The 27111-nt window shown below is 41.5% G+C and overlaps 1 protein-coding gene across 1 annotated transcript; it reads right to left on the bottom strand.

The window, feature by feature from the left end:
* Nucleotides 1–18363: 18363 nt before the first annotated feature.
* Nucleotides 18364–27065, bottom strand: LOC102082543 (TBC1 domain family member 10A). The gene is made up of 9 exons (XM_005473127.4): nucleotides 26295–27065; nucleotides 24808–24907; nucleotides 23115–23222; nucleotides 22527–22633; nucleotides 22315–22429; nucleotides 21178–21243; nucleotides 20474–20663; nucleotides 20242–20396; nucleotides 18364–19566 (listed from the first exon to the last, which is right to left on the bottom strand). Exons 1-9 carry the CDS (start codon nucleotides 26474–26476, stop codon nucleotides 19060–19062), a joined length of 1530 nt encoding a protein of 509 aa, XP_005473184.1. The 5' UTR covers nucleotides 26477–27065; the 3' UTR covers nucleotides 18364–19059.
* Nucleotides 27066–27111: the final 46 nt, after the last annotated feature.

Below are 27111 nucleotides of genomic sequence, written 5' to 3'. Positions count from 1 at the left end.
TTGTATGAATGTAACATTCCTCAGAGACCAGTAGGTGATGGAGCACCACTGACTTTACTAACATCAACCTGTCACTCTACTGAACCTGAGGCTGAGACTTAGACAATGGCCAGGTCAACAGGTCTACACTGCAATCACTACAGGCTACAGGTTTTATTACTCAGGTTTGACCCTTCACCTTTAAAAGACTGCCTAAATGAGAGCAATAAAAAGGTAGAAGCAACCAGAAAACATCAGTTGGTGGACTAATCACAGAAAGACTTTCAATTTTATCATAAGAAAACACAGCAAGAATTTGCAGTTATACGAGCAGTTCTGCAACAATGTACTTAAAGTCGCTGACAGATAGCAGCTTTCATGTTCGTTCTAGTATGATAACATTTGTTAATTCAAACCCAAATTCCAGCGTAGGCTCGAGAGAATGTGAAATCAGGCAAAAAAAACATTGCTGTGAGTGCAAGTGAGGGGAAAATCCATGGTGCCTTATTTCTTAAGAAATCAACATTTCCCTTAAGACATTTCAGTAAATACGCCGAATACCAACCTTAACCTCAACCTAGGAAAAAAAAGCAAAATGATAAAAATGATAAGAAAGCACAGCTCCTTCAGCCTGCATTTTAAAGTGTCTTCAGGCAAAATACCGAAGCCCTAAAATTGCCCCAGATGCATCAGCAGCATCTGCGTGAATATGTGTGAATGATTTGTAGGTGGTTGTGAAAGCCTGTTGGTGGTTATTCAGGAGAAGTCTTAAAGTTTTGAGGAGTTATCATTTGTAACCACTTCTAGGCCAATTCATCTGGTTGATAATCCTATTCAAAGGATATGTGCTTTGATCAGCTGGTATTGTGAAATAGAAAGAAAATCTCTTATGACACTGCTCTTGACATAAATACGTTAGTTCGTTAAAATTCTGTTCAAATCAGTTTTATTTATACAGCGCCAAATCACAACAACAGCCGCCTCAAGGCACTGTATACTGTAAGGTAAAGAACCTAAAAAATTAGAGAGAAAACCCCAACAATAAGACAACCTCCTATGAGCAAGTTAGTGACAGTAAGAAGGAAAAACTCCTTTTTAACAGGAAGAAACCTTTGATAGCACCAGGCTCAGGGAGGCGCAGCCATCTGACAGAGATTAATAATAACTGATGATTAATGATGATTAAATGCAGAGTGGTGTATAAACACACAGAGAGTGAAAAGAGATGAATGAAGTAGACACACTCAGTGCATCATGGGAATCACCTAGCAGCCCAGGGCTATTACAGTGTTACTAAGCGAGGGTTCAGGGTCGCCTGATCCAGCCCTAACTATAGGCTTTATCAAAAAAGAAAGTTTTAAGCCTAATCTTAAAAGTAGAGAGGCTACCTTTCTCCCAAATCATGGCTAAAAGCTGATTAAAAACAAGCAAATTATGAGTCAAAACAGTGAATCAGCACACTGGATGAACTTGGCTTTTTGGGTTTGGAGTTGTTAAGCAGCTGAGAAATGATAACGGCTTCCAAACACATCTTGCTGCTCTGGCATAGGAAAAGGGGACAGAGGAACTCAGACCTTCACAGCTGCTCAGCTAAAAGGGGAAATGAGAGACACACTTGGAAAGATTTATAGTCTTCATAACAAATTTCACAGGAAGGATTACAGCATTATATTGTAAGTGTGGATATAGTAGAGGAGAAGCAGCCAGCACTTGGCCCAGCCGGGCACCGTTCTGTTAATAGCTTGGCCACTACTGTGGCTATTGTTCAGGAGACACTACACCCATCAGACTCCTCTCTGAGTCAGAAGCAAGTCTCACTGAGACTTCCTTCTGCCATCCAGCTGCTGCCTGTCATTACTGAGAGCCTCTGAAGTTACAGCCAGCTGCTTCTGCAGATCAGCCCATATATTCTCACTACAGCCATCTATACAGCATTCAATTGCACACAAATGTAAAAAGAAAAAAAAATTAATTTCTATGATGGACATTTCAACTTTTAAAATTGCTAAACAAGCTGCCCGGAGGGAGCTCAGCTCACAAAAGCAAAATGATCAAAAATCTGATACTGCCATAAAATACTGTACAGATGTATCCTCATGATGCACACTAACTCTGTTCGTTTGTACATTTGGCCTCCCCTTGCATAACTAAGGAGGTTTTCCACATGGTTCTCATTCCACTTCACTATCTATCTGACCAGTATAGTGCATGGACAGACACACCAAATTCCACAGTTAACAAGCACCATGAGGGAGCAGAGGTGGGAGGCTCACTGACTTCTCACACAGGAACATCTTATCACACTAAATATGACCAGCCTCAGCTATGTCATTTAATCAGAAAATGACATTCTCGGTGTTGCATGTTGCAACTTTTCAGCAACTCAATGTGCTAAGTGTAAGTACGGTTTAATGGCTCAAAAACTATCCAGATTCTAGTTAAAAGGCTCGACTGTTACAGTCCAACAACAATGCAGAGACTGCATTGAGTCTTATCGTGCTTCTTCTCTTTTGTTGCTCAGGCGTGGGCTGTCAGATAGTATATACTCTTACTGTCATACATGTTGTGAGAGCAGCACAGGCTCAGTAGAAACTGAGGATAGCCAGCGGCGTGACCTGACGCTGGCCCCTGCCTTACACCCAATCAGAGCGAAGCTCAGTTGAAGGAGTCCTATGCTGACATGACAGCTCCTGCTGGGAGGGAAAGAGATGGGGCCCAGCTCACTTCTAATCCCCACCAGACAAGACTTTGCCAGGCTGGTACCCTGCCTGCAGTGCTGCAGATTCCAACTGTGCACAAGCCCCATGCTTGACCAGAGCTAGCATTGTGCTGTTGAACCTCATAAAGAGGATATATTGTGGTTAATGATGTACTATATAATTGGAGAAAAATGTCTGTGTTAGCATGAAAATATCTGCTCACACTTTGGATGTGAGTTGGTAATTCAGTCACATGTGAAAGAGCAACATGCAGTGACATGCTTCAGATAGCACGCCATTTACATAAAACTTGGAAAGTTGCCTATAGGGCACAATGCCCAAAGCAAATACTGCAGATTTCGGAAGATTTGTTTTAGCAATTATCCTGGCATGCATACGCACACGACATAAAGACTATGGTCAGTCAGCGGTGAACGACTTAACTCAGGCTCTGGTTCTTCAAACACACCCTCTTCCTGTTTTCATAAGGAAAAACCAGCAGTGGAGAAGAGGAGAGAAACAGCAGGGTGAAGGTGAGACTGAAGTATCATTACTCAACGGTCAGAAGGAGGCCAAAAATCTGTGTAGCTCACTGTGCCTGTCTTAATTGGAGTTGAAATGCAATCCATCATTCCATTTATTTGGTCATTGTTAAATAAAAGTGTGAAGCATATTGTCTTTGGCTTGAGCTCGACAAAAACAGGATTTACTGCCTTTACATATAGATCTTTTTTAAGATTGTTGGCAAGATAAAATACTACATAAAGTATGAACACATCACTGTAGATAATGGCTTATTATAGGTAACATAATGACTTCTTTAATACACTTAGGAATGAGGAAGTTAATCAATAATGACCTTTTTAGCAGGACCTATCTTACTTGAAGAAGATAGTGGAGTCAAAAGACATTCAAGAGACCAAACAGTAATTTTAACTTTGTAGAGATTGTACTGCTCTCCTTTAATTTATGAATGAAGCTATAAATTCAATTAATTAAAAATGGCCAGGCCAGAGTAAATAAATTCTGGATCTGCTAAATATGGTTATCAGGGCTGACTGATCTCAGATAATGTTCTCTCAACATGAGTAGTGAGTAAGAGAAATAAGAAAGGATCCATCCATCCATCCATCCATCCATCCATCCATCCATCCATCCATCCATCCATCCATCCATCCATCCATCCATCCATCCATCCATCCATCTTCTTCTGCTTATCCAATTCAGGGTTGCAGGGGGGCTGGAGTGTATCCCAGCTGTCACTGGGAGAAAGGCAGGGTATACCCTTGACAGGTCGCCAATCTATTGCACTGTTTACATGATGCAAAATTATCTCAAGGATAAGAGGAAGCTGGGGAAGGATGTCAAAGTCACTCAAATGTGCATGCATGATAGGACATAAAATCTGAGTAATGGTCCCACACACACCAACCAATGTTTAATTATGTTTGGATGTTCTGAGCACATATTTTCCCACATAAAGGCAAAAAAGAAACCACCTCCACTATTAACCACTGGCTTTTATCTATAGGCACATGGGGACCCTAGAGAGCACATCAATAGCGAGTGATTTCCAAAGCAGGGAAAACACTGGGAGATAATTGTGTCAACATGAAAAGCAATGCAGCTTCAAATACATTGACATAGTATATCGACGTTAGCTGTATAGTTTTCAATTACCCACAGTGTGTGGAGTCAAAGGAGGAACCCATCAAAATGTTTTTCACGTTATGCTGCACCTGTGTTACGAATCTTTCAGGAAAAACTGATTTCTTTGATGAAGATTATTAGCTCCGCTCTTAAAAAACAGAAGATTAGTCATGGTGTGAACCATAAGAGCCATAAAATCTTTTCCTGGACCTTGAGACATATCACTACTGTTTTCTCAGTTGTGTGTGCTTGCATTTTTGTTTTTACTGTGGGGAAATCCTGTCCACAGGAGGCTCCTATAGTGTATAACTGTAAACAGAAGCTTGGAGTACAGAACAGCATTCAGCAGTATGAACACAGCCCACAGCCCAGGCTGGTCAAGCTGCTTCTGTCATCAAACAAAGCGGATTCCCTGCTAATATGACTTCCTTAGGGTCCCCTGGATCCTACGCAGTCACTCATAATTACACTTTCAGCAATGAAAACTCAACTGCAGTTCATCGAACGGCTAGCTCTGAAACCAATTCAACAAATGCAAGCTCCATGTCTGCTTCAAAGCAGAAATAAACATGTTAATATCCATATTAAGTTTTTTGCTTATTTCCACTCTCCCAGCTGTATTTGCACTATGAGGATTTAATTTTTCAGTTAGTCAATTTTATTCTGCCAAAATTAGCATCACGTATAATTTTACATTAAAATATTAATCCAACTGTCACCTTGCTAACTAACCAAGTTGGTTTGCCAGTGCTAGTATTAGGATGTAACTCCTGAGCTGTCATCCAAGTGTGGTCATATCTGTTTTTTTTATATACAGTTAAGGAATGCATGTGGAGACCTTAAACATAGCTTACTGGGACAATCCAGAGGAAACACAGCAGAATTATTCAGGTTACTGCACAAGATAATAATGCATGATATAAGGTTTTGCACTTTTATCATCTGGCTTCTCTTAGTTTCATAAATGCTTGGATTTGCTTGGCTAAAATAATGAGAGCGAGTGCATATTTCTTTTTCTCCCTCCCCACTATCTGCACTTGACACTTTCACCTCCGCTCACAGTTGAGGAGGGCCTCCTCATCTGACCATAGCAGCCTCGTGACATCAGAGTGATACGTAAAGCATGCAGGCCAGATAGCAGAGAAGAGTGGTAGAACCCCAGCTGGAGCATTTCCACCTCACCATCTGAGACGAAGGCTTCTTACAAAGTAGCAACACACATGTGGAGCAGCCACCATGGATCCATCCAACCAACACTGGGTTATTCATACTTTGAATGAGCTACTGTATTTTGCACATTCTTGCCCATATATGAATGGAAGTTACAAGAGGCATCTGATGTGAGTTTGCTCAACAGTTCAGAGTTCATGTTTGTGTAACTCTAAGTGGGATTTACAGGAGACTTAACTGTGGCCAATTCTGTAAATCCCTCCAAGTATCAGATAGCACACAGCTAAATATAAATGCTTTATTCTCTCAGCTCACTCATATTTGCAAGTGAGCTTGTAAGTCTCTGAAAATAGATGTGAGGGATGCTATTTTCTTTTGACTGTTTAGTAACCCACACTAACGATCACGCTTTGGATTTCTTTACAAACTGATGTGCATAAGGTTGTAGTAAGATAGAGGAGCTTCTCCAACACCGCAATACCTCACTTAAAAAAAGCTTACTTGTCTCTGAACCACTAGTTCCATTAAATTTGGATAATAATGGCCACTTGTGCATCATCTAATCTTAAAGGAGCTTTCCCATTATACATCTTTCATGAAGCATATCTGTGAGTGTTGTGGCAAAACCTCTCTAAGATACAATTATTCCCAGCAGCCCACAGTTAGTTCTATGCCTGTAAGATGTATGTCACCTGTTGTTCACACATCAAACATGTATACCAGGCCTGCTGCTCCCCCTGCACTTCCTGCGCCTACGTCTTTGATCAATAATTCTGCGGCCACCCGTCAGCCGTGCACCAGAGAGAGGGGGCCCATTGTCATCTAATTACAGGCCTGCTACTCTATGACTGAGCCAGTGCCTGGGTGAGTGTGATTAAAAGTCAGCTGGGGCACGCAGGCGGTTCTTTCAGCTGGAACCAACAGCTTGGTAACACAGCGCAGGCAAACAAAGCTTTTTTCATCACGCACCAGTTGGGCCTGAAATTATAAACATTATTGGCGGTGACGTTTCTCTCTGATGGGGGTTCACAGAAGTTAGAAGCAACGTGATCAAGCACCTAATTAGTGGTGAAATTGAGAGCACCTGTGACATCTGGAGAGGCTGAAACTGTATCACATGAGTTCATCTTCGGAGCAAAACGCTAGGACAAAATCCAGAGATGGCGTCACAGGGGGGACAGCAGCCATCTGAGTAGTGAGGTCGTTTGTTAGGAGCCAAAACCACCTTTGTCTTGACTGAGTTTAGATGTGTATGTGTGCACAAAGAAGCCCCACTGAATGCAAATATACGACAAAGAAAAACAACTATTAAAAAACAACTGGAGATGAAATGTAAGTAAAAAGTAAAGTAAAAAGATGGCACTTATTATGAAGAAATTCAAAATTACCTGATAGGACTACAACAAAATGAGGAAAAAGAACCACAAATTACCCACAAGAATCATAAAGAGATAAAACTGTAAAATTTACATATCTATACAAACGTAAATGACTGCAGAGAGACCATATCACATGCCTCATTTTTAGTGATTTTTTTTGTCTCCTTGAGATTGGATGTGTGCTTATAAACAGGAGGTGAAGGAGCCTTTAGCATGCCTTTAGCCCAGGGGCCCTGTCTGATGGCAAAGATTAGTTAATTTAGTTTAGTTTTTTTGTTTACAATGCTATAGCAAATCAGTCTTAGATGTTCACAAAGACTGTACCCTATGGGTAGTCTAAAATACTGCAGTGGACGAACGAGAACTTTTCCTGAGGGGACGCACAGGAAACGCCTTTCCTTTATTATCTTTCCTGCTGTTATCGCTGGCAATGCCTGCTCGTCTCTGCTCTATTTTCTAATCTCCACTGTCGCCGTGGCCTTCACGCCATCCCCACATAACTCCTCGTTCTCAGGGCCCAACTCCCTCATATATCTACCGCCCTCCAAGGCCAATCTCCTCACATTACCTTGCAATTTAGTGAAAAGCATCAGATAGCACAAATTAAACGCTTGATATGATGGGAAACTGGAATCACGTTTGACCCTCCATTCAGCCTGTTAGGTAATAAAAGCAATGCACTGTATCTACTTGTTAGTGCTCCTTATAATTGTGGTTAAATGGAAAGGGCAAACTTAATCAAGCATTTTTAGACCGCTCATCTGTTTAAGTGTTTCTCCGTGATTTAGAACCAGTGCTTCCCTTCATCTGCAGCAATCGTGTTCTTACATCTATCATGATCTGAGGCCCGGTGCAGATGTAAGCCTGGGGTTGAGTTTAGGTGACAACAGCACACATGCAATCACGGACCACAGCAAGATTTATGATATGGCATAATGGGTTCATATTGATGCATGAATAAAACCTTAGTTGAAGCTCAAACTCCAGATGTGCTCTTATGTGGCTTCACTGACTCCAGTTACATTGAAGTTTCCTGGTCCCAAAGAACAGTTTATTTTCATTACAGTAGAGTTCAAAATGTACTAACTTAACTTCTAGTCAGCAACTAATGCAACGAAGAATCCAATATTTTAAATTTGCATATTTAATAATCAAATAATCAGTCCCTGAAGGGAGGGAGTAGGTTAACGTTCACGTTTGTTTGTTTGTCTGTCTGTTTGTAAGTGTCCACAGTTTTCAAAATATCATTTTCAAATTTTGTGTGATGTCAGATACCAATAACAACTTGAGCTGATTTAATTTTGCTGAAAATAGAGTCAGAGTCAAAGATGCCAGCTGTGAAAATCAGTAAAACTATATTATCATCTTTAAACTTCACAATATACCAGGCCTTGGGGGACATGAGCACCTAGGTTGACAATGCTTTTGACCTTGACCTTCATTGTTAGTGCCCAAGGTTCAAGTTGACCTTGAAAAAAAATGTCAAGAAACCATATCAAGTAATATGTCATATTAAAGGGAGAGCGCTGCATAACACAGTTTTTTAAATTTTTCCTATGATGTCACAATGACACCATAATGGGCTGACGTCATCATATTGTAAAAAACATTATAAAGCATCAAAGTGTTAGTGTAGCCCCTGCTCTTTGGGGGGTGTTGCGCTGTCCAAGTGCTCTTGTATTATAGTTAGGACACTGCTTAACAGACAGAAATTGACAGAAATCAATAAAATCAATAAACATAAAAATAAATTCCAAGTAGATTTACTTTAATTCCTGTAATTACTGTTAGTCCTATCCATCAATGAACTATCATCCTATTTTGTACTGCACAAAGAAACCTGTGTCTCTTTGAGTATGCACTTAAAAGATTTGTGTATATACTTAAGAATTTAAAGTTTTGGAACTGGCCCCGCTATTGAACTTTCCTTTATTGCCTTTACTTACATAGAGAGCGAGTTGATATAATAGATTTTATCAACAATCGATCATTGTGAGTCAGAGTCCAGTAAAAAGTGGTCTATAACAGCAGTGTTAACAAGTCATACTGCTGTGCTCTGATCCTCCACAGTCATACCCCAACCTTCAGAAGAAGGCGCTTTGTCCACGCAGCTCTGAAACCACAACACACAGTGCTGATACATGAGCTGCTGCTTCATCCCCACAGCTCATTGTAAATAACAGAAAAGCCTAACTACAGCTCTTTCCATGGGAAACAATCCTGCTTTGTATCACTCCATCTGTATATCTACAGTGCCCAAGTCCTGCACTCCTGTCTTCCTCAGGGCCTGCTCATGTAGAGAGGCCCCGTCAACATTGCTAAACATCAAAATTGCTGGTTAGGTTTATGCTTCCTGCTCTGCGATGCTCAGGTTACTCCTCATCTGGTCTATATAAGAGTGGGTAGCTTGGCTCAAGTATGAGAATCTGTACAGCCTTATTCAGGATGCAGGACAGACTCCAAAACCACAGCACCTTTTAACATATTGTGTCAGAGTCTGATACTACAAGCCCCTTTACATGAAATTTACCCCCCAAAAGCAGCTTCCAGGTAAACTTGTTATCAGCGCATCATTTAAAAGTCAGTATTCTTACATTAGTGCATACATCGTGGGTAATAAAAGCACTATTAAACCACATCAATATATGTATACGGTGTTTGAAGTAACACTTGTTACTTCTTTTTCAGGGAAGTTTTTGACTATTTCAGCAAGACAATGCCAAACTTCACTGTACATGCAAGTCTGTCAAACTGCTGAAATCCTACTGTATTGTGCAAAGGTCTTGAGCCAGCCCTCTTTTCATTATATTTTACTAGAAAGCATGGGAAATAAGTGCAGGGATTTATTGAAATGTGCAAACACACATGGAAACACAGTATATCAGGCAAAAACAGAGTTTGAAAATCCTAACAAGCTTGAACGTCAATATTTGCTATGACCACATTTATTCTTCAACACAGCCTGAACTCTCCTTGACAAGTTATCACTTATCACTTCTTTAAGTAGTCTTTAGAAATAGTTTCCCATGCTTCTTGACGGATGTGTTCTCTGTAAAAGTGATCACACGCTGCTTCAATAATGTTCAGGTCTGGGCTCTGGTGAGGCCAATCAATGACTGATAGTGTTTCCTTGTGTTCCCTTCTATGCATGTATGCTTTCACTGGATTGGCAGTGTGTTTGGGATCATTGTCACAATGAAAAGTTAAACCACTGCCAATCAGATGTTTCTGAATAGTGGATCATGTGATTTTTGGGGATTGTTGCCTTGAGGCAACTATTGTTTTAAGTCTCCACCGTGTTTTACAAAAGACTCCAATCATTCACACCTCTCTCCTGATCTCCTCAATAAAAATTAACTACAATTTGAATCAAAGTTTTCACATTTGGATTTAAAGACATTTGACCTTGAGAAAGCCAGAAAAACAAAAAACCTTGTCACCATACTTTATTGAGCTAAAGCTTATTTATTTACTACTTTTGTATTATCTATGTCCCTTTTTTTTTTCTACAACAGTTATGACTCTGACCATTATGCTCCTCTAATTCTCCAACACTTTCCACGTCCACAAGTCCGATTGGGTCCCTGTGACGTAAAGTTTGTCACTGGACAGTGAGTGTGAGGGTTTTTTGTGACCATGAGGACTCGTCCACAGACTCATCTGTGGAAATTTTACAATACAATGCACCAACTACACATTTGCCCAGGCTTCATGCTGACTTGGTGTGGTGTGATGTAAACATGCAAAAATGCCATGAAGTGAGGTCTTCTTAACACCATTAAAGAAGAATCTTAGTGTAAAAAGATCTTCTGTAATTCAAATTGTGCTTGTTTTTCTTAACCTGTGTGTGTGTATTTACAGTTTCGGACCATATTTAATCTGGGTAGGTTTCTTCAGCGTGACCACTCTTGTGAGAGAGATTTTAATCTCAATAAGATCACCTATTTAAATAAACAAATAGAAAAGCATTGTGCAATCACAAGTGTTTTAAGTTAAGGGCTTGTTTCCCCACTGGGTTAAAATGGTGTACAATGTGAGCATTCATGATACAGTAAGGGTCTTTAGAAGAGAGCATTTAAACATCAAATGACAGTGTGTTTACTTAAATCCTAATGTGTCGATGGAGAGCCATCAGTGGTGCCAAGAGCTGACAGTTTAGGTCATCAAAGAGACTTTTCTACTAGTGCTGCTCACAAAAAGCCCAAACAATAGCAGGAAGGGGCTGCAAGTCTTCAGGAGATGAGCCACACACAAAGATCTTGAAGCAGGATTCATTAGACTGGCGCTGAGGACGGGGAGATCTGTCCATATCCTGTTTTTTACCTCCCAGTTAAGCGGTGACGGAGGCCTGCGTGTGCCAACACCACTAATGACTCAAAACCTATGGGCCGCTAACACAATCATTCAATACCGCCTGAAATGGAAGTGGCGTAGACCACACACGCCTGGAATCAGACATGTGTGTTGGCAACACCGACATGTCATCATTAGCAGTCACCAGAAATGATGCCAGCGACTGTGTGTTTGCTACTATGAACACAATGCTTTGTTAAGAGCCTCCTAACACAGAGGACATCCTCCACATATGGTTGAGGGAGCCTGGCTCCAATACTAATCTGGTCCCACTGTTTATAAAATAAACAGTCCCATGAACACTAACCTACAGCCTGCCCAGTCTCCCCACTCCTGCACCCTCAACTCTGCATCTGGATGACCTCTGACCTGGACTGTTTGAACTGTGCTTCCTGTACGGCATGATGTGACTATAGCATAATGGCAAAATCTGTACTGTAGGCACTTTTCACGCACCGGTGGAGGGGATTACCAACATATCCTCATGGATGCACATGTGGCCCTCCCACACATGATTAAAACAGGGATGCAGTCCAGAACTTTGTCTCATACCAACATCAATCATAAAAGTCAAAAAGGAAGTTTTTAATTAAAAAAAAACAAAATGTGTTTTCAGGATATGGATGCGAGGTTGAAAACGTGGAGGTAAGCATGCATTTTCATAAAGCTCTTTATTTATTGGTGTTAAATTAGTCTTAATTGGGAAATCTTTGCCTGTAAAGACAACACCACTACTTTTTCAAAACAAGGCTGTTCATGCAGACATCCACACACAGACACCCCCGCCCTCTCTTGCTCGGAGCCCTGAGACTGCTAGGCTCACTGGTGGTGGAATGAGACGAGATAAGCCCATGGTTGGCCTCCATCAACACATGAGGCTTTCCAAAGCGAGTAGTGTTACAGACAGGCGCTCCTCTGGGGCTCAGTGGGAGTGGGAGTGGACTGGGCTGCTCAGACATTAGTAGGTTGTTAATCTGCCCCAGCCAGCTTGCTGATGCCCACCATCTGTGTCTCTAACTCATCACCCACAGGCCAGGAGGCTCTGCAGGCACACACACAAATAAACAAACACCCAGAGAGAGCCATTTAAGAGCCAATTCTCTACCTGGCTCGGTTAATTACTGATTATCAGCACCACCCAAAAAGCAGAGGACGGCAGCCAGTGACGAGGGGTAAGGGGGATAAGGAGGAGGCAACTGTGAACAGAGGCACATTAACTTCACTTTGCTTCATCATCATCCTCATTACACAGGGAATTTGTGTCAGACATAACTGCAAAACAGCTCAATCAGGGATCGAGGGTATAAAACAAACTATTGCAACAGACTTAATTACCACCAGCCGCGAAAAAGTCAGAAGACTCGAGGAGTGTCGGGAAAAATGTTGCCGCCGGTTATGCGTCATTTACTTGACAAGACTTCACAGTCATAATTGTAAATGCCCCTGGCACTACTGATCAAGGGGATGTAGAGGGTTAAGAGGTCAGGAGGATGGGTGCAGGGGTGGGGGACAACTGACGGAGATTAACTGAACTGAAACTCCTCAAGGAGTATGACAGCCACACAGGTGCGCTGCACTTACCCCCCACGTAACCCCCAAACAACCATCATTTGGGCCCAAAATGTCCTGTGGGCGTAGCAGGCAGGCGATTAGCAGATACAATTTCTATGCCTCACTTACCTTTTAGCCACTGACCCGTATGTTCAAATGTGACTCTAAGCTTTTTAGAAAGGGCTTTTTTTGTGTTTCAGTGCTCTGGGTTTGTATCCAGATTAAATCCCTTTTTGGTAGATAGGCTATAAAACAAAGAAGAACATCATCTAAAAGTTTGCAGACTGAATTATTTGGTCATTTTTACCATAATTTTGGTAACTGCTAATTTCACCTCTAATCTATTGCTTGGGTTCCTTGTTTCATAAAGTATTCTTTCAAAGTCACGTGCACTGTCTTAACCAAATAACCTCAAATGGTTTTAGTTTTTTTAACCCAATCCCTCACCACCACCAACACCACTAATCATACAGTCCCTAAAGCAGTGCAGCACGTCCACTGGGAGTAACTGCAATGAGAACTGTGATGACATTTAAAGCACTTGCTAAATGCACCCATGTGAATTTTGGGGTGTTATTCTGCGGTAACGTTACCCTCTAAGTATTATCCATATCTGTAGCCATCTAGACTCTAAATACAAGCAGAATTATACAATGGAAACGCTGCAAGTGCCAAAACCGCATTTTAATTTTTCTGGCAAGACTCGGCTTTCTATGTGACAGGAAGGCTGAACCTCCAGGCACTGCTCCAGACTGAAAACATTAACACTCATTCATGGGATTATTTAACAGTAGTCTGTATTTAGGATGGTCCAAAATACCACACTGGAGCCAAAAGATGGAAAATATTTGCAAAGCTATGTCTAGAAAGCGGGCTTTAAAGTTTCCATGCAGAAGAAACGTGCAGCCCCAGGGAACAGACTTAAGGTGATTTTTACTGATAACATGCTACATTACAGGGGGAAAAAAAGGGCGAGTGATGCCATAATGCTGCAAGAGGAAGATAAAAGTGAGGGCTTTTCCTTTGGCTAATGAACACAAGAGGTCCACACAGAAAAACCAACACAAGGATGATTCAATTATCCAACTACTAGCTCAGGAATCCCCCTCCTTTCTAAATACCTCTTGCACAAAGACTAATGTTTTCCCTCGGTGCAATAAATAACTTTTTATTCCCACTGCCACGGAAAGTTCACCTGCGCAGACGATCACAGCGTCTGCCCTCATATTTGTTACTGCGGCCTTTTAATTTGACCTGAGCCTGCCTGTCATGGTCCATCAAACGTGGGAATCGGATACCTTAGGAACACAGGGGCCTTTGCTTTGCGTTATGGCCCACCACCACCTCCCAGTGCCCTAACACATTGATTCTGGGAGTAGAGAGAAAGTCACCCGCATCACATGAATCAAGCACTGTGACAGGGGTCCGTTAGGTCTGGGATCACACGGAGGATCACAAGTCTCTCTTTTTATTTCTCTCTCTCTCCCATCTGTATTAGCTGGGGATGAGAGGCGCGGGATGGCCCTCTAAAGGCATATATTTCCGTTGATGAAGAGATAAATCAGATCATTTCTGGAGTAAGGAAGGGAGGACAGAGAGAGCCTTCTTGGTCATTCCCCTTTGAGATGTAAATAGCACGGTGGCACTGAAAGAGGGCCAGGTGTCTGATGCAAAGAGGGAAAGCGTGACGGTGCATGCATTCTTCAGGGACCTAGAACATTAACTGTTGCTGTGCCTTATGCGGGTAAACATCAGCAGATTCTATAATGGTCCATAATGGCCTTGCTGGAGTAACACAATCAGAACAACTACCCTGTCTCAAGTAAAATTTTAATCATGTCCACACATGTGTGCATTGATATTTACACAATAAGAAAGTTACCACAATAAGAAAGTTTCCCAGTTACGAGGAACCTCTGCATTCTGTAAAAAACTACACTAAACCCTGAAGACCAGAGGTCAACAGCTGCAGGTCACACCTTGCTGGACGATTAAAAATGAGTTAGCACACTTTTTGGGGTCATCAAGACAACAATTTGACAACTCTTTAGAGCCTGGGGAAAAAAAACTTCAAATGTCCCACACCTTAAGGTGAAGGAAAGAGGTCAAACTGTGAATTAAGAAAAGAATGACACCCTGTTATTAAACTTAAAAGGGGGCCTTCCTTAAAAGGGGAGTCAGCCAAGCTGCTGAGAAAGCCTGACAGGAGAAGGGTCGAATATGCTGGACATACATTCCTACAGTGGCTTTACAATCTTTCATTCATACTTAGACAAATAGACAACAAACCACAGACTCCCAATTGATAAGATTTTGTACCACACTGTTGTATTTGAGATGTCAGGGCTGACATAATGCAGAATAACATCGTTATAGGAAAGGAAATTTATCACTGGAGGGGATAAATCATCTTATAACACTAACACTATGCAAGATTAAATGTAGTTTATCTTTATTGTTTAAAAGCCTCCTTTAAAAACCCCTCCAGTTCAACCAGGAAACTTCTGCTGAAGCACACCTTCATCCAGTATAGCTCCAAAAGTTGTCTTTTGGTTTTTAAGCATATATTTTTTGTATTCCTTTTTGCAAAATCTTGATACCACTCCTATATTTACTTTTTATGTAGCCTAGCGTGCATTAACTTACCTGCATGTCTTTCACTACCAAATGCCTCGAAACCCCTCATGGCAGTGTTCTGGGGGAAATAATTGTATGTTTTGTTTTTTCTTGTTAACTACACTAGCATTTTTAAGCTAAGCTAACAGGCTGCTTCGCAGTTACACATTTAGCATGACAGCACTAACCTTCAGAAAGAAAACAAATACACTGTAGCAAAAATAAAAATGTACAGACAGACAAAAATAAAATAATAATAGTAATTTATGTAAAATATTTGGTACGTGTGAACTATTACTTACCCAGTCTCATTCGGAATTGTGCTGCCTTTAGGGGAAAGTGAGGAAGTCAGGTGTGATGCCAAAAAAGTTGTAAATTAGTTGTAAATGACTTGTTGGTCTATAGTCTGTTAAACATATGTATAACATAGCTTTCATGAATGACATCAAGTCATGCCGAGCCAGAAAAAACATTCCTGCCACAAGGTCTAAGCTGCAATCAGGTTTTGGCAAAATGTCCTTCTTTTCCCGGGTAAAGTGTTACTAACATTAAAAATTAATTTTCAGGAGAGGTATGGCCAACAGGGTAGCAGAAATTGCAACAAATATAATATCACAATTAAAGAGATTTTTTCAGTCGCCAAAAAGTGGCCATCATAATCATACTGTAGGTACAAGTCATGTCTTGACCGGTTGACTACAGTCCATTTACCAATATAAACACACAGAAACATCATAAATCACTTTTTGGCACCCCGGCCTAAAAACCTGCCAAATCAAACAGACTAAGCTGTCTATGGAAGCCCGTTTCCACAACTGAAGAATTTATTTTGGTTATCCATAAAGCATGGATCTCAAAACTTCAGCTTACCCAGAAATAACTCAGAAGTGTAACACATTTAGTAAGTTGAAATTTTTAAGTAACTGAAATGCACTTAGCTTTGCTAGGCAGATTTAAAAAACAAAAGACAACTTGCTAATAAACGATAATTTGGCCAACTTCTTAAAACACACCCAAGAACTTTTTTGGTTTATTGTTTTTGAAACATTCTGTGAAATAAAATCAGTGGCCGCCAGCACAGCAAAAAACATGTAGCCTATAGGCATGTACATTAACTGTTCTTTAAAAAAAAATAAAAAAAATAAAATCGTATATAACAAGGTTTTTTCCCCACTTTTCCCATTGATTTGAAGGCTTTTTCTCTCCCATATGTGTCCCCGGCATAAAACAAACAGCAGTCAATGCCTGGCTGTAGAACACATTTATTCATAAGTAGAGCTGTCACATCACTCTCAAACGTGGCATTTTTGAAAAAATGTAACGCAAAACAGTATTTAATGTAACAGTTGACCTTGTGCTGGTGCAGCATTAAGAAAAAAATAAGAAAAAAAGTGGAATTAAGGGAGACATCTTGGATCGCACAAGGCATTCAGCTTGTCACTCACATAGAGGCAAACTTCTTATTTCCAAGAGATGACTCTGGTCCGCCATCTGCTGGTGAACATGGGACATTACATACAAACAGGTCTAAAGATCCCGGCGTTTAATAACAATCTAGATTGACAGCAATCATATATGCAACACAGCCACTTATCTGCACGACTAAAACTCATGCCACGGGAGTTCTGGAGAGGATCTCCTTTTTAAACCCTAGTAGCAAGAGTAACACTTTTAGAGTGAGAAAAGGCATTTTAGTGGCAAAGGTTCCCCTGAAATGTTATTTTTTTTTTTCCTAGTGTTACAAATGCTGATCAAAAAAAAAAAAATAAATTATATATATATATATATATATATATATATATATATATATATATATATATATATATATATATATGCCGTCTCTGACTGCAAATGACATACATAGCTACCTCTGTAGTATCTGTAACTGCATGACAAAAAATATAGCAGTATGCACTTGAAAATACAGTTCATTACATAGGTTTTTTTTATATCATATGTACACAAAGAGCATTAAATTAAAATATGAGTGAAATGTGAGGATTTGCGGCACAAGCAACTAAACTATTGCATAAGGGGAGAGTAACTGCTTGATAAATGTCATCTTTTTATATCCCCGCTGCATTTTATAACTGAGCTGAGCACGTGCTTTATTAGCAAAGACTCTTTTAATATTAGTTATGCACAAACACATTTAACACACGTGCACTTGTGTTTGTCAAGACTCCCTTTACCATTGTATTGACAGTTGAGAAAGACTAGGAATGCCACCAAAATAAGACTGTGGTGTTTTGGAAAGGAAAAAACAAACAAAAAAAGACAAAGAGCCTCACAATCCATGCCTGCTACCGCATTTCCCAAAAAAATAAAAACAGCTACAGAAATCCCAGTAAATCCTGAAATCCCGTGATCCCTCGTGACTGCACAGAAAACGAGCCTGGTCACATGCAGGGGTCATAGATCGTCTCAGAGTAACAGTCTTAATTTGCTTTGGAAGCTCTAGCAAACACCCAAAATACAAAAATGGATCCAACACCTTATTGACTTCACATGTCCAAATAGACCTTAAGCAGAGCCAAAAGGAAGGTCAGCACCATTAGGTGATTTGCTTCGTGTGCACAAACACAATCAGAATGCAGATTTGCACTGGGTAAGAGGTGGTCTTTAAAGTGATTAGCTTTTAAGAAGGCAGGAATGTGTCATACAGTGAGGAAAGTCCAGTGTTCTCCACTCTGCTGCCTGGGAATGACTGGTGATCCCAAGTGGCTGGAAGTGCCTCACACAGTGAGAAGAGGAGCTTATACACAGCTAAACAGCAGTTCAACTGATTCAGGAAAAACAAAGAGATGTTTTTGTTTGTTTTGTATAGCAGGGCACACACGCGCACACGCACGCGCACACGCGCGCGCACACACACACGCACGCACGCACGCACACACACACACACACCTATTACTCCATGTTTTAAATTGTATTTAAATAACTCACGCTTGTTGGAAAAGACTTCCTTACTTTTGCCACTTCAGTCGCTAAGTTTAATACAATTTTTCACTGTGAGAGAAAATTTAATCTCAACTTCAAAAAAGTACACTTGTACCCACTCCCAATTTTACTGAATCCCATCCTCGATGTGGTTGCCTCTCCTAAGAGCATTTATAGCTGCAAGGCTGCCCTCTAGTGAAAAAAAAAAAAACTCAAAATGAAATACAAAGACTTGAGAGGCTGAAATGTGTGGCATGTGCATCAGGAGTTTACATCCTCTGCTGCACATTATTACAAGAGAACTTGAGTGAAAACGCATAAACTGCAAGAATTCCGGCACCTTATTAAGATTACCGAACACTTGAAACACTCTGCCCTCAGTAAAGCAGTAACTTGTCTCCCTTCCAAAAACAATACTAAGACTTATGGTCTGACTAAGAGAATCAAGCATTAAGAGGAAGCATCCGTCAGCTCTGTAGTGACAAATGGCAAAAGCATTTAAGTAGTTTTATACATGGCAAAGGTGCTTTAGTGTATGCTGTTAATATCAAAGGCAAACTTGTGTGGAAAATGAGCAAATGCATACAAAGTAGTCTGATATTAGAAAAAATAGGTTATGCTGGCCACTCAGAGATTTCAGCAAGGCTGGCTGGCTGTTGACGGAAGAGTGCTGGTGCTTTGTCCACACCCACTCACCCCCCCCCACACACACACTTTCAGAGCTACAAGTATGTGTCCTGCTCTGTGCTGCTAAGGCTTTGTGTAGATCGCTGAAGAGTAGATTCTTTGGCAGAGGGGAGGTCTGTAGGAGGCGTTTTCTGCTCTCCAACTGAGTCCGTTTCAGTCTGCGCCGCGGCCTCTGGCATCACACTGTTGCCTGGAGGCGGGGCAGGCAGTTCTGAGGATGACGATTGAGGGTCACTGGGAAGAGGGTAAGGATTGGGGATCTCCTCTGTGGGCTGGGATTTCTTCATGCTCTTCTTTTTCTTACTCTTCTTCTCCTCCTTGCCCTTCTGCAGCTGTGGGGTAGTCTGAGGCACTTCAAGTACAATGGTGGGGTTCTGCTGCAGGTCTTGGCGCCTGGGTGGCTCAGCCAGCATGATGATCCGAGCGCCGTGCATTCTCGGAGGTGGTTTGAAATTGAGCTCTCCGCGGTTCTTCTTCCAGCGCTTGAGCTGGATGTGATGCTCTCGTTCCACGTCTCGTGCCGTCACCGGCACCTCGAGAATCTGCAAAAGGAAAAATCAAGTCACCCGGTCACTGCTGTGCTCACATGTTCCTTCCATGACTGGCATTTGTACTGAGACTGAACTTTGTCTGCAAATGCCAAATGACCGCCACAAACAGTCAAGACGGCGCTACATATAACAGGGGGTATTGTTTGGGAAGACAGACCCTCACACAAAGCTCGATACAAGGAACCAGACACCAGGCAGCCAGCACTCTGGTCAATTTGTCTGTGTGTCACTTTAATTCACTCTCTCAGACTCGCTGGTGTTCTCTTGACTACTTGTAGGAACATTTATTGTTCCCTCTAACTCCTCCCTCACAATATGACACAATGCTGTTTACATCACTGCAGGATAATCAAAAGCGACTTATCAATAACAAAGTCAGGTCACATGTTTAGAAAACATTGATATCAGCAAAGTAAAATAAACTCTGTTTTTAAATCATGTTTTCCTTGATTCTTATCGTCTCATTAAAGTAAATAGGTAACTACGACTCACTGCTAGTGCAATACCTTCAGTTTTTGGAGACAGTTACCACATTCAACTCTAGGCCTGGATTACACTTCTACTAGCTGCAGATCAAAGATCAGAATCACTGCCAGGACACTGAGGACTTTGCTCATGGACATTCCAGCAGCCTTAAGGTCAAGCGATCTGGGAAAAACCCCTTACCTCTCGAACGAGGAAACCCTCCTGCATGTATCGAGGCTCTATCGCCCTGAGAAGCTCCATGGTCTCATACTGGCCTTGGCAGGCCTTAAGCTTCTCACGAGTTCCCAACATGCACTTGAGTAGCACCAAGCCCACGCGGAAAATTATTTTCACTCCTAAAAGCAGGAAGAAGGAGCCGATGAGTCAATTTCAGAGTAAAGCGGCTCTATGAGGCACCACTGCAGATACATACCATCGCAGAGGAACATGTCCCAGACGCGCAGCACTGATGCCCAGGGTAAGGTTCTGGAGAAGGCACACATAAACCATTCAGTCATGTAGAGGATGGGGTCGATCTTATGTTTCTCCAGATGCCGGAAGGCTAGAGGGGAGACGCGTCGCAGCAGGGCGAAGAGTATCTCTCCATCTAACTGTATAGCTTCCTGAAAGAGGGAGCGGTAGGACAGTCTAAACAAAAAAAACGTATTGTACTCTGCATTGTTGCTGCTGAAATGAGATATGCACATAGACGCTCATCTATTAAATTAAACCAGTCCTTATTATTACACATTGTTTTCCCATTATGCACGACTACCCAGATTTTGCACTTATGAAGAAACATTTAATTAGCAAACCTTCTTTCATAACATGGAATTCATAACTGCAACAGAAACCAAGAGGAGGCAATTATTACGCAAGAAAGTTTACTCATACAGCTTACTGAGAAAATAAGTCTGTAAACAGCCCACTGGTTTCATCAGAAAACCATAACCACAGTGCCACTGCGTCACACACACTGTGGGCAACAAAATACACATTCTAGTTTTGCTGAGCGAAAGGCTTACAAGTAGGTGTGCACAGCTCTGGTAGCAGTGAAGTTAACTGAGGCTATATTCTCTTTGCATTTCCAACACTGAGCCATGTCATCATGAATGCTTTCAAGTGTTTCACTCTCACCAGGCCGGGACTGTAGTAACCAGGAAGATACTTCTCACAGATCTGGACCAGCCCCCAGAAAGCATCCTGTAGAATCACACACACACACACACACACACACACACACACACACACACACACACACACACACACACACACAAAAAGGGTAGTTCTTTGTTATACTTAGAGAGGCATTCCAGGGGTCACAGAGAATCTGGAAAACATTAGAAATGTTCTCTTAAATACAAGATTTTCTATCCATTCTACCCTTATGAAGCACTCGGGCCCCCTTAGGACACTGGCCAAGTTGGTGTGTATAGTGCTATTGTGTCACACAGTGTGGTGTCGAACCAAAATCCTTTCCCAAGCAACTATCCACACTAAAAAGCCATCTTTGCAACACCCCGGACACTTATTTAGCTGGTTATTTTTGATGCTTTACCTAATTTACTTAATTGAAATGCTCACCAGGACATAAAAACTGCATGTATATAACCACAACACACATCTGATAAATCCACTTCAAAGTCTGCTCTTTCTCTTACGTCTTAAGTTCATACTTTAGGTTGTGACAATGCAGTGCCTTACACGTGGAGAATTTTCCTTCAGCACATTAATTGGTTGGTGCTTTTAATGACCACAAGACTTTCCTCAAACTGACAGAGTGTGTCTAAAATCACGCACCATGTCTAACAAAGCGAAACTGAATAAGTGGAATTCATGGTTCCATTAGGTGATACTCTGACATACATGCAGAGACTTAATCTGTGGAATGATAGGATTTTTCCAGCGATGCTATCCGCTTAGTTTTTTAGTTCAAAATTTCCAAACCCTTTTACAGTCACCTTGGCTGCTATCATAATCTCAAATTTGATGTATTATTTATACTATGGAGCAGCTCTGGAAATCATCTACAGATTACATCATCCGTACACTCAGTCTCTCTGCAGTTCAGCTCAAAAATACTTTCCCGAGGTCACAAACTAAAACTGAGCCTTACAAAATAAGAGAAACAGCACTATTTCTATTTTTAGTGTGGATTTTAGTTTTAAAGACCATAACAAGTCTTCAAGTGTTCAGATCATCCACACCAAGGGACACATTTACATGGTGAGCGATGGTGTGTGTGTGTGTGTGTGTATCAAAGGCAATTCGTACCTCAGCAGGCATGTGCATTAGCAGCACTGCAGCAATAGGAGCCTGGGCCTGGCAGTATCCCTCCTCTGGTCTGTAGAGAGTATAAGCCTTAAGAACACGGAACAGGTCCTGCTGCCTGCGCACACACACAAACATGCAACATTTTAGCATATTCAAACAAGATGCAGTAAACAACTCCCGTGTGGTACGTCACATTGTGGTAGACTGCTCACCCGTGTCCTCCCCGTGACACAAACATCTCGTGAAAAGGAAACTGTCGATGGAGGTCTTTCTCAATTACATCAACCCATTTGGGGTCTCCCGGCTGGCTATCCAGCTCCTGACAAAAAGAGCATGGGGGGCATGAGAGCGAGATCTCTTTGTGATACGGTATAAGCGATTACATTGTCTTTAAGTAGGAGGACTACAAACCCCTGATTCTTTTTTATAGGATTTAGTGATCTCAGCAATAAATTAAGTTAGTCATTCACTATAAAGGTCACCAAATTGTCTAACCACTGCATGAGCAGAGGCTAGTTTTAAACTTTAAAAGATTCAAGATCTGCATCATTCATTTGATGTTAGTATGCATTTTGAACACTTAAACTGAATAGAAAACAAAACAAAAAATAAATAACTAATAAAAACTGCAATTGCTCCAGTTCTTTGGTAAAAATATCTAGGTTCTCACTTAAATGAGTAATACTCGTGAATGACCACACTTTCAGTACCAATTTCAGATGAAATTTAAAAATGAAATGAGCTCAAAGTAGAGTTTAAGCAGAGCTGTGAGGAGGAAGTGAAAGAGGAAGCCGTCGAACCTGAAACTTTCCTTGGTTCTGCTCTCTCTTCACCTTCCCACCAGACAGGTAGAGCCATGCACGGCCTCTGAGGGCAGGAGGAATTCCTTTCTGGCACCGCAGCCTCACCTGAGTCACAGAAGGAAAGGGTTTTCCAAATAAAGCAATATACCAAAGGACCATGGGAGAATGTAGCTTGAGAAAAGCTAAGAGATGCAATCTGGTATGCAGATACAGCAAATGGTTTTCATCAGAGAGCTGCTACTGGTATTTGTTCCCTTTTTTGAATAAGTGTAGTTTTGTACTTAGAAACTAACAACTTACACTGCTGTTGCGTTGATGCGTTGACTTGCAGCACTGCATGCACTCTAAAAACTCTTACAACCCAGTGACTTGACTTCCTTCTTTTCAGCAATGAAAATGGCCAGTTACTACTTATCTAGATCACCAATGTTTTTGGCAGATGCAAGATCAGAATTTGATCAAAGACGAGCCAAAATTTGAGGATATTCTAACATCTTAGTCTCTTATTAGAGCTTCAGTTATATATGTAACATTAAAAACATGCCACGTGATTTATCTCTTTAGGATGCAGAAAACAAAACTTTATCTCCAAGGGGGCAATTACTTAAGGTGCATAGAAACATAAACAGAAGTCATACACACACTCTACCACCTGTGACTCGGGGAGTAGAGCGGGTCATCTTCTTATTGGAACGTCAGATACCGAACCCCAAAATGATCTAAAGGCCTCCAGCAGTGTGCGAGTGTGTGGAAAGGATAGGCATAGAAAAAAGCTTGTTGCTGCAACTGTAGGAAGAACATTATGACCTTCAAAAGGCCCAAAATGTACTAAAATGAATGCTGCAAAACATCACGTTGATAAAATTTGATCTCAACTTGTGCCACGTCTCCAAGTTGAGGCTTTGCAATCTTTCAGGATTGCAGGAATCGCAAACAGGTGTTGTCGCAACAGATTAGCTGACCTGACCTTCACATTTGACTCCTCTTAAGACTTTTGACTTGACTTGCATTACCCTTTCTGAGCACATTTGTTTGCTCTAAAGCAAAGCTGGCACACTTCCTCAAGGACAGTACAGTTCTTACTGTACAAATATTATCAATCATGGGGGCACAATAAAGGATTAGAAACCCTGACCTTTAATAGTACATACACAGTGAGAAAAGGAACACTTCTTGCTGCTAAATTAGCTGTTTCTGTCATGTACTGAGCCACTTTTTGTATTCCTTTTGAAACAGAATCATTTTATATGAAGCCAGTACAATCACACCCTGAATCTGAAACCGTCAATTTGTCATACGGTATATGGGGTGATACAGGGACGGGGTTGTGTCCTGGCTTGCTGCCGATTCATGGGTGTGAGGTTGCAGCTTTACGTCGATTCGCTGAGAGCATTTCACACAGAACCAGCTAGACGAGCGAAGCTGCAAAACAAAGTGTATACAAAGTCTGGTCCTTGTGCAATCATTTGAGCGTTACCATTTGCTTTGTTTGATCATGTGTAAGAGTACCTGTGACTGGGGGGAATGAAGAAAAAAAAAACCCTCCTAGAAACGACAATACAATTCAGCAAACAACCTTCAGAAACTCTTTTAAAGAAACTGATTTGGTGAACTTCACATGGCTAACAGCATGGGAGGCGTACAACCAAGCCACATGTTTTATGTAACTGATTTAACACCTGGTGCTGACCTTATTGAATCGCTTGATCATCCACTTGTCCCAGTGGCTCAGCATGTCCAGCCACTTCACCTCTCTTTGCCTGAGCACCGCTGTAGGTATATCCTGAGCTCTGGTTACACAACAGAAGGAAAAAAAATTAGAAAGCTCAAATCATTTTTGCACTTTTCACTTTAAATGGAAATGACAGCAAACGAGATATATCTTCTCTTAGCACAGAAATAATTAGACAGGTGACAAAAGTTTGCTTGTTTTTGCAATAAGGTAAGTCTGAAATAAGCCTCCAAATTGGCCTAAGCTCTAAAAAGAAAACAATCTCACAAAGACAGTTTATCGTTCTGCATCTCCCATCAGATCTGTGTGTGTGGCCATCACTCATTTGCAGTCAGCGAACTATAAAAGATACAAACTCAAGACTTATTTAATGTCAAAGCCTCTCTGATCTGAAAGAGCTGCAGTCAGGATAATTTAACAGTAAAATATTTACAGGCAAGGAGGGAGGGGGGGGGGAGTCAAGGACTTTACATTATATTTTCAAGCAGAAAAAGAAAACGTAAGCAAGTATAACCTACATTATGAATGCGGTCTGATGCTTTACTATGGTATGTAATTATCTCATCGGCACAAGCCTGTAATTGTAGGGCTGAAACGTCTTCAAAGAGCTCTTCTTATTTAAGACAGACCTCTTCTGGTAACAAAGTGCAGCCTATGTGTTGTAGATCAGTGCAAGACTATACTGCAGCTTCAGCTCCCAGAGCCTTTAAACAATAAAGAGATACTTTTGTTGCCAAACAGTACAAGCTAAACACTGACTATCTATAGAGCTGAGCCAAAAGAGGCCCTCTGCTAAAGAGGCACCAAGAGCTGCGGCTCCAAGCCTGCCAAAACTCCACAAGACAGGAAACTCCCAGCCAGCCGGTGCTTGCCATAACTTTTACCCACTCCTTCCACTGTTTCACTGCTGTCATGTAGGCTTTAGACCCAGCACAAAAAGAAAAGCGAAATAGATTTCTTACAAAAGAACGAAAAGAAAAGAAACTGGTCTAAACTGTATTGCCAAAAGGCCAGAGATAAATTAAATCCAAGCATGACACAGACAGCCAGAAGTGCTCAGTCAGCACCCCCCGCCCCCCTACCACCGCAAAAAACTGTGTGACAGATTAAAAGAAAAACAGTTTAACATTACATGGCAGAAATAAGAAGATTAATAGGACTCATTCAATCTTCATCTACGCGTTTACTGCTTGTGTTGACTGTGGCAAACAGAAGGTAATTAAAAAACAAAGAAAGAAAGGAAAAAATAGAAACAACACGGTGCCACGCAGCTGGTTGGGAGCTCCGTTTGTCTGAGGCACATAACAACACCTGCACAACTTGTCATCACAACTAATGCACAACAGCAGGCTGCAAATTTACTACCTATTATTATCATCATCATCATCATTATCATTATGCATGGCAAAACAACACAGATGGCCTCAGAGTTAGAGGAAACTTACGTGTCCTCCGAGTACTTCTGCGCCCCACCAATAAATCCATATTTATCCGTCTGCCTTTCGCTGGCGAAGCCGTTGATCTCCGAGTCGGATCCCAAGGAGCTTTCGTCGTCAATGTGACTGCTGCTAAGAGTCCTGATGCTCCCCGTGTCCACAGATCGAAGGCCGTTTTCCATTTTGTCCATGGTAGCATAAGAAGAAGAAAAAAAAATAGCCTTCTAGCCGGGACAGCTAACGTCAGCGAGCTTGTGGACAACCCAGAGTCAAATCTGCTCCTGTGCATATGCTGTCGAGTCAAACTGCACCGACGCCATGATTTCTGGGCGCGAGTTAAACTTTCCAACCGCTGTTTTGTCCGTAAATCTTTTCTAACGGTGCGTTCCAACCGCTGGGTCACATTAAACTGGTTATGCTTGAGTTAACTTGAATGGGTTTTCCCCCAGTTTTAACATTAGCCAGCTAACTCTGGGTTGCTAACGTACTAAAAGTTAGCCTTAACTGCTTGTGACAACAATCCCAAACTATTTCTACATTGACCCCACCTTCAACGAACCGCCGCTACATTATTGTCTAGTTTTACATAGTTAGCCGATTACTTACTAAACCACCTGGTTAACGAACTAGTACATTTTGTCCTCGGCTAGCTGCGGCTTGGTTTTGCCGTCCTGTCATCCCACCCGAGAATACTAGACAGATTTCTACCTCCCCTAGTATCCCAAGCCTACCGCCCTCGCCTGGGCTTTAACATCCTAATGTTATGTCTGCCTCTAGCGGCTGCAGAAGAAAGAGGAAGCGAATCCCATGTCTGCTCTTTTCTGTG

This window comes from Oreochromis niloticus, linkage group LG12 (genome assembly GCF_001858045.2).
Source record: "Oreochromis niloticus isolate F11D_XX linkage group LG12, O_niloticus_UMD_NMBU, whole genome shotgun sequence".
Classification (NCBI taxonomy): Eukaryota; Metazoa; Chordata; class Actinopteri; order Cichliformes; family Cichlidae; genus Oreochromis; species Oreochromis niloticus.
Note: the sequence above shows the minus strand (reverse complement) of the source record. Positions and strands in the feature narration are given on the sequence as shown.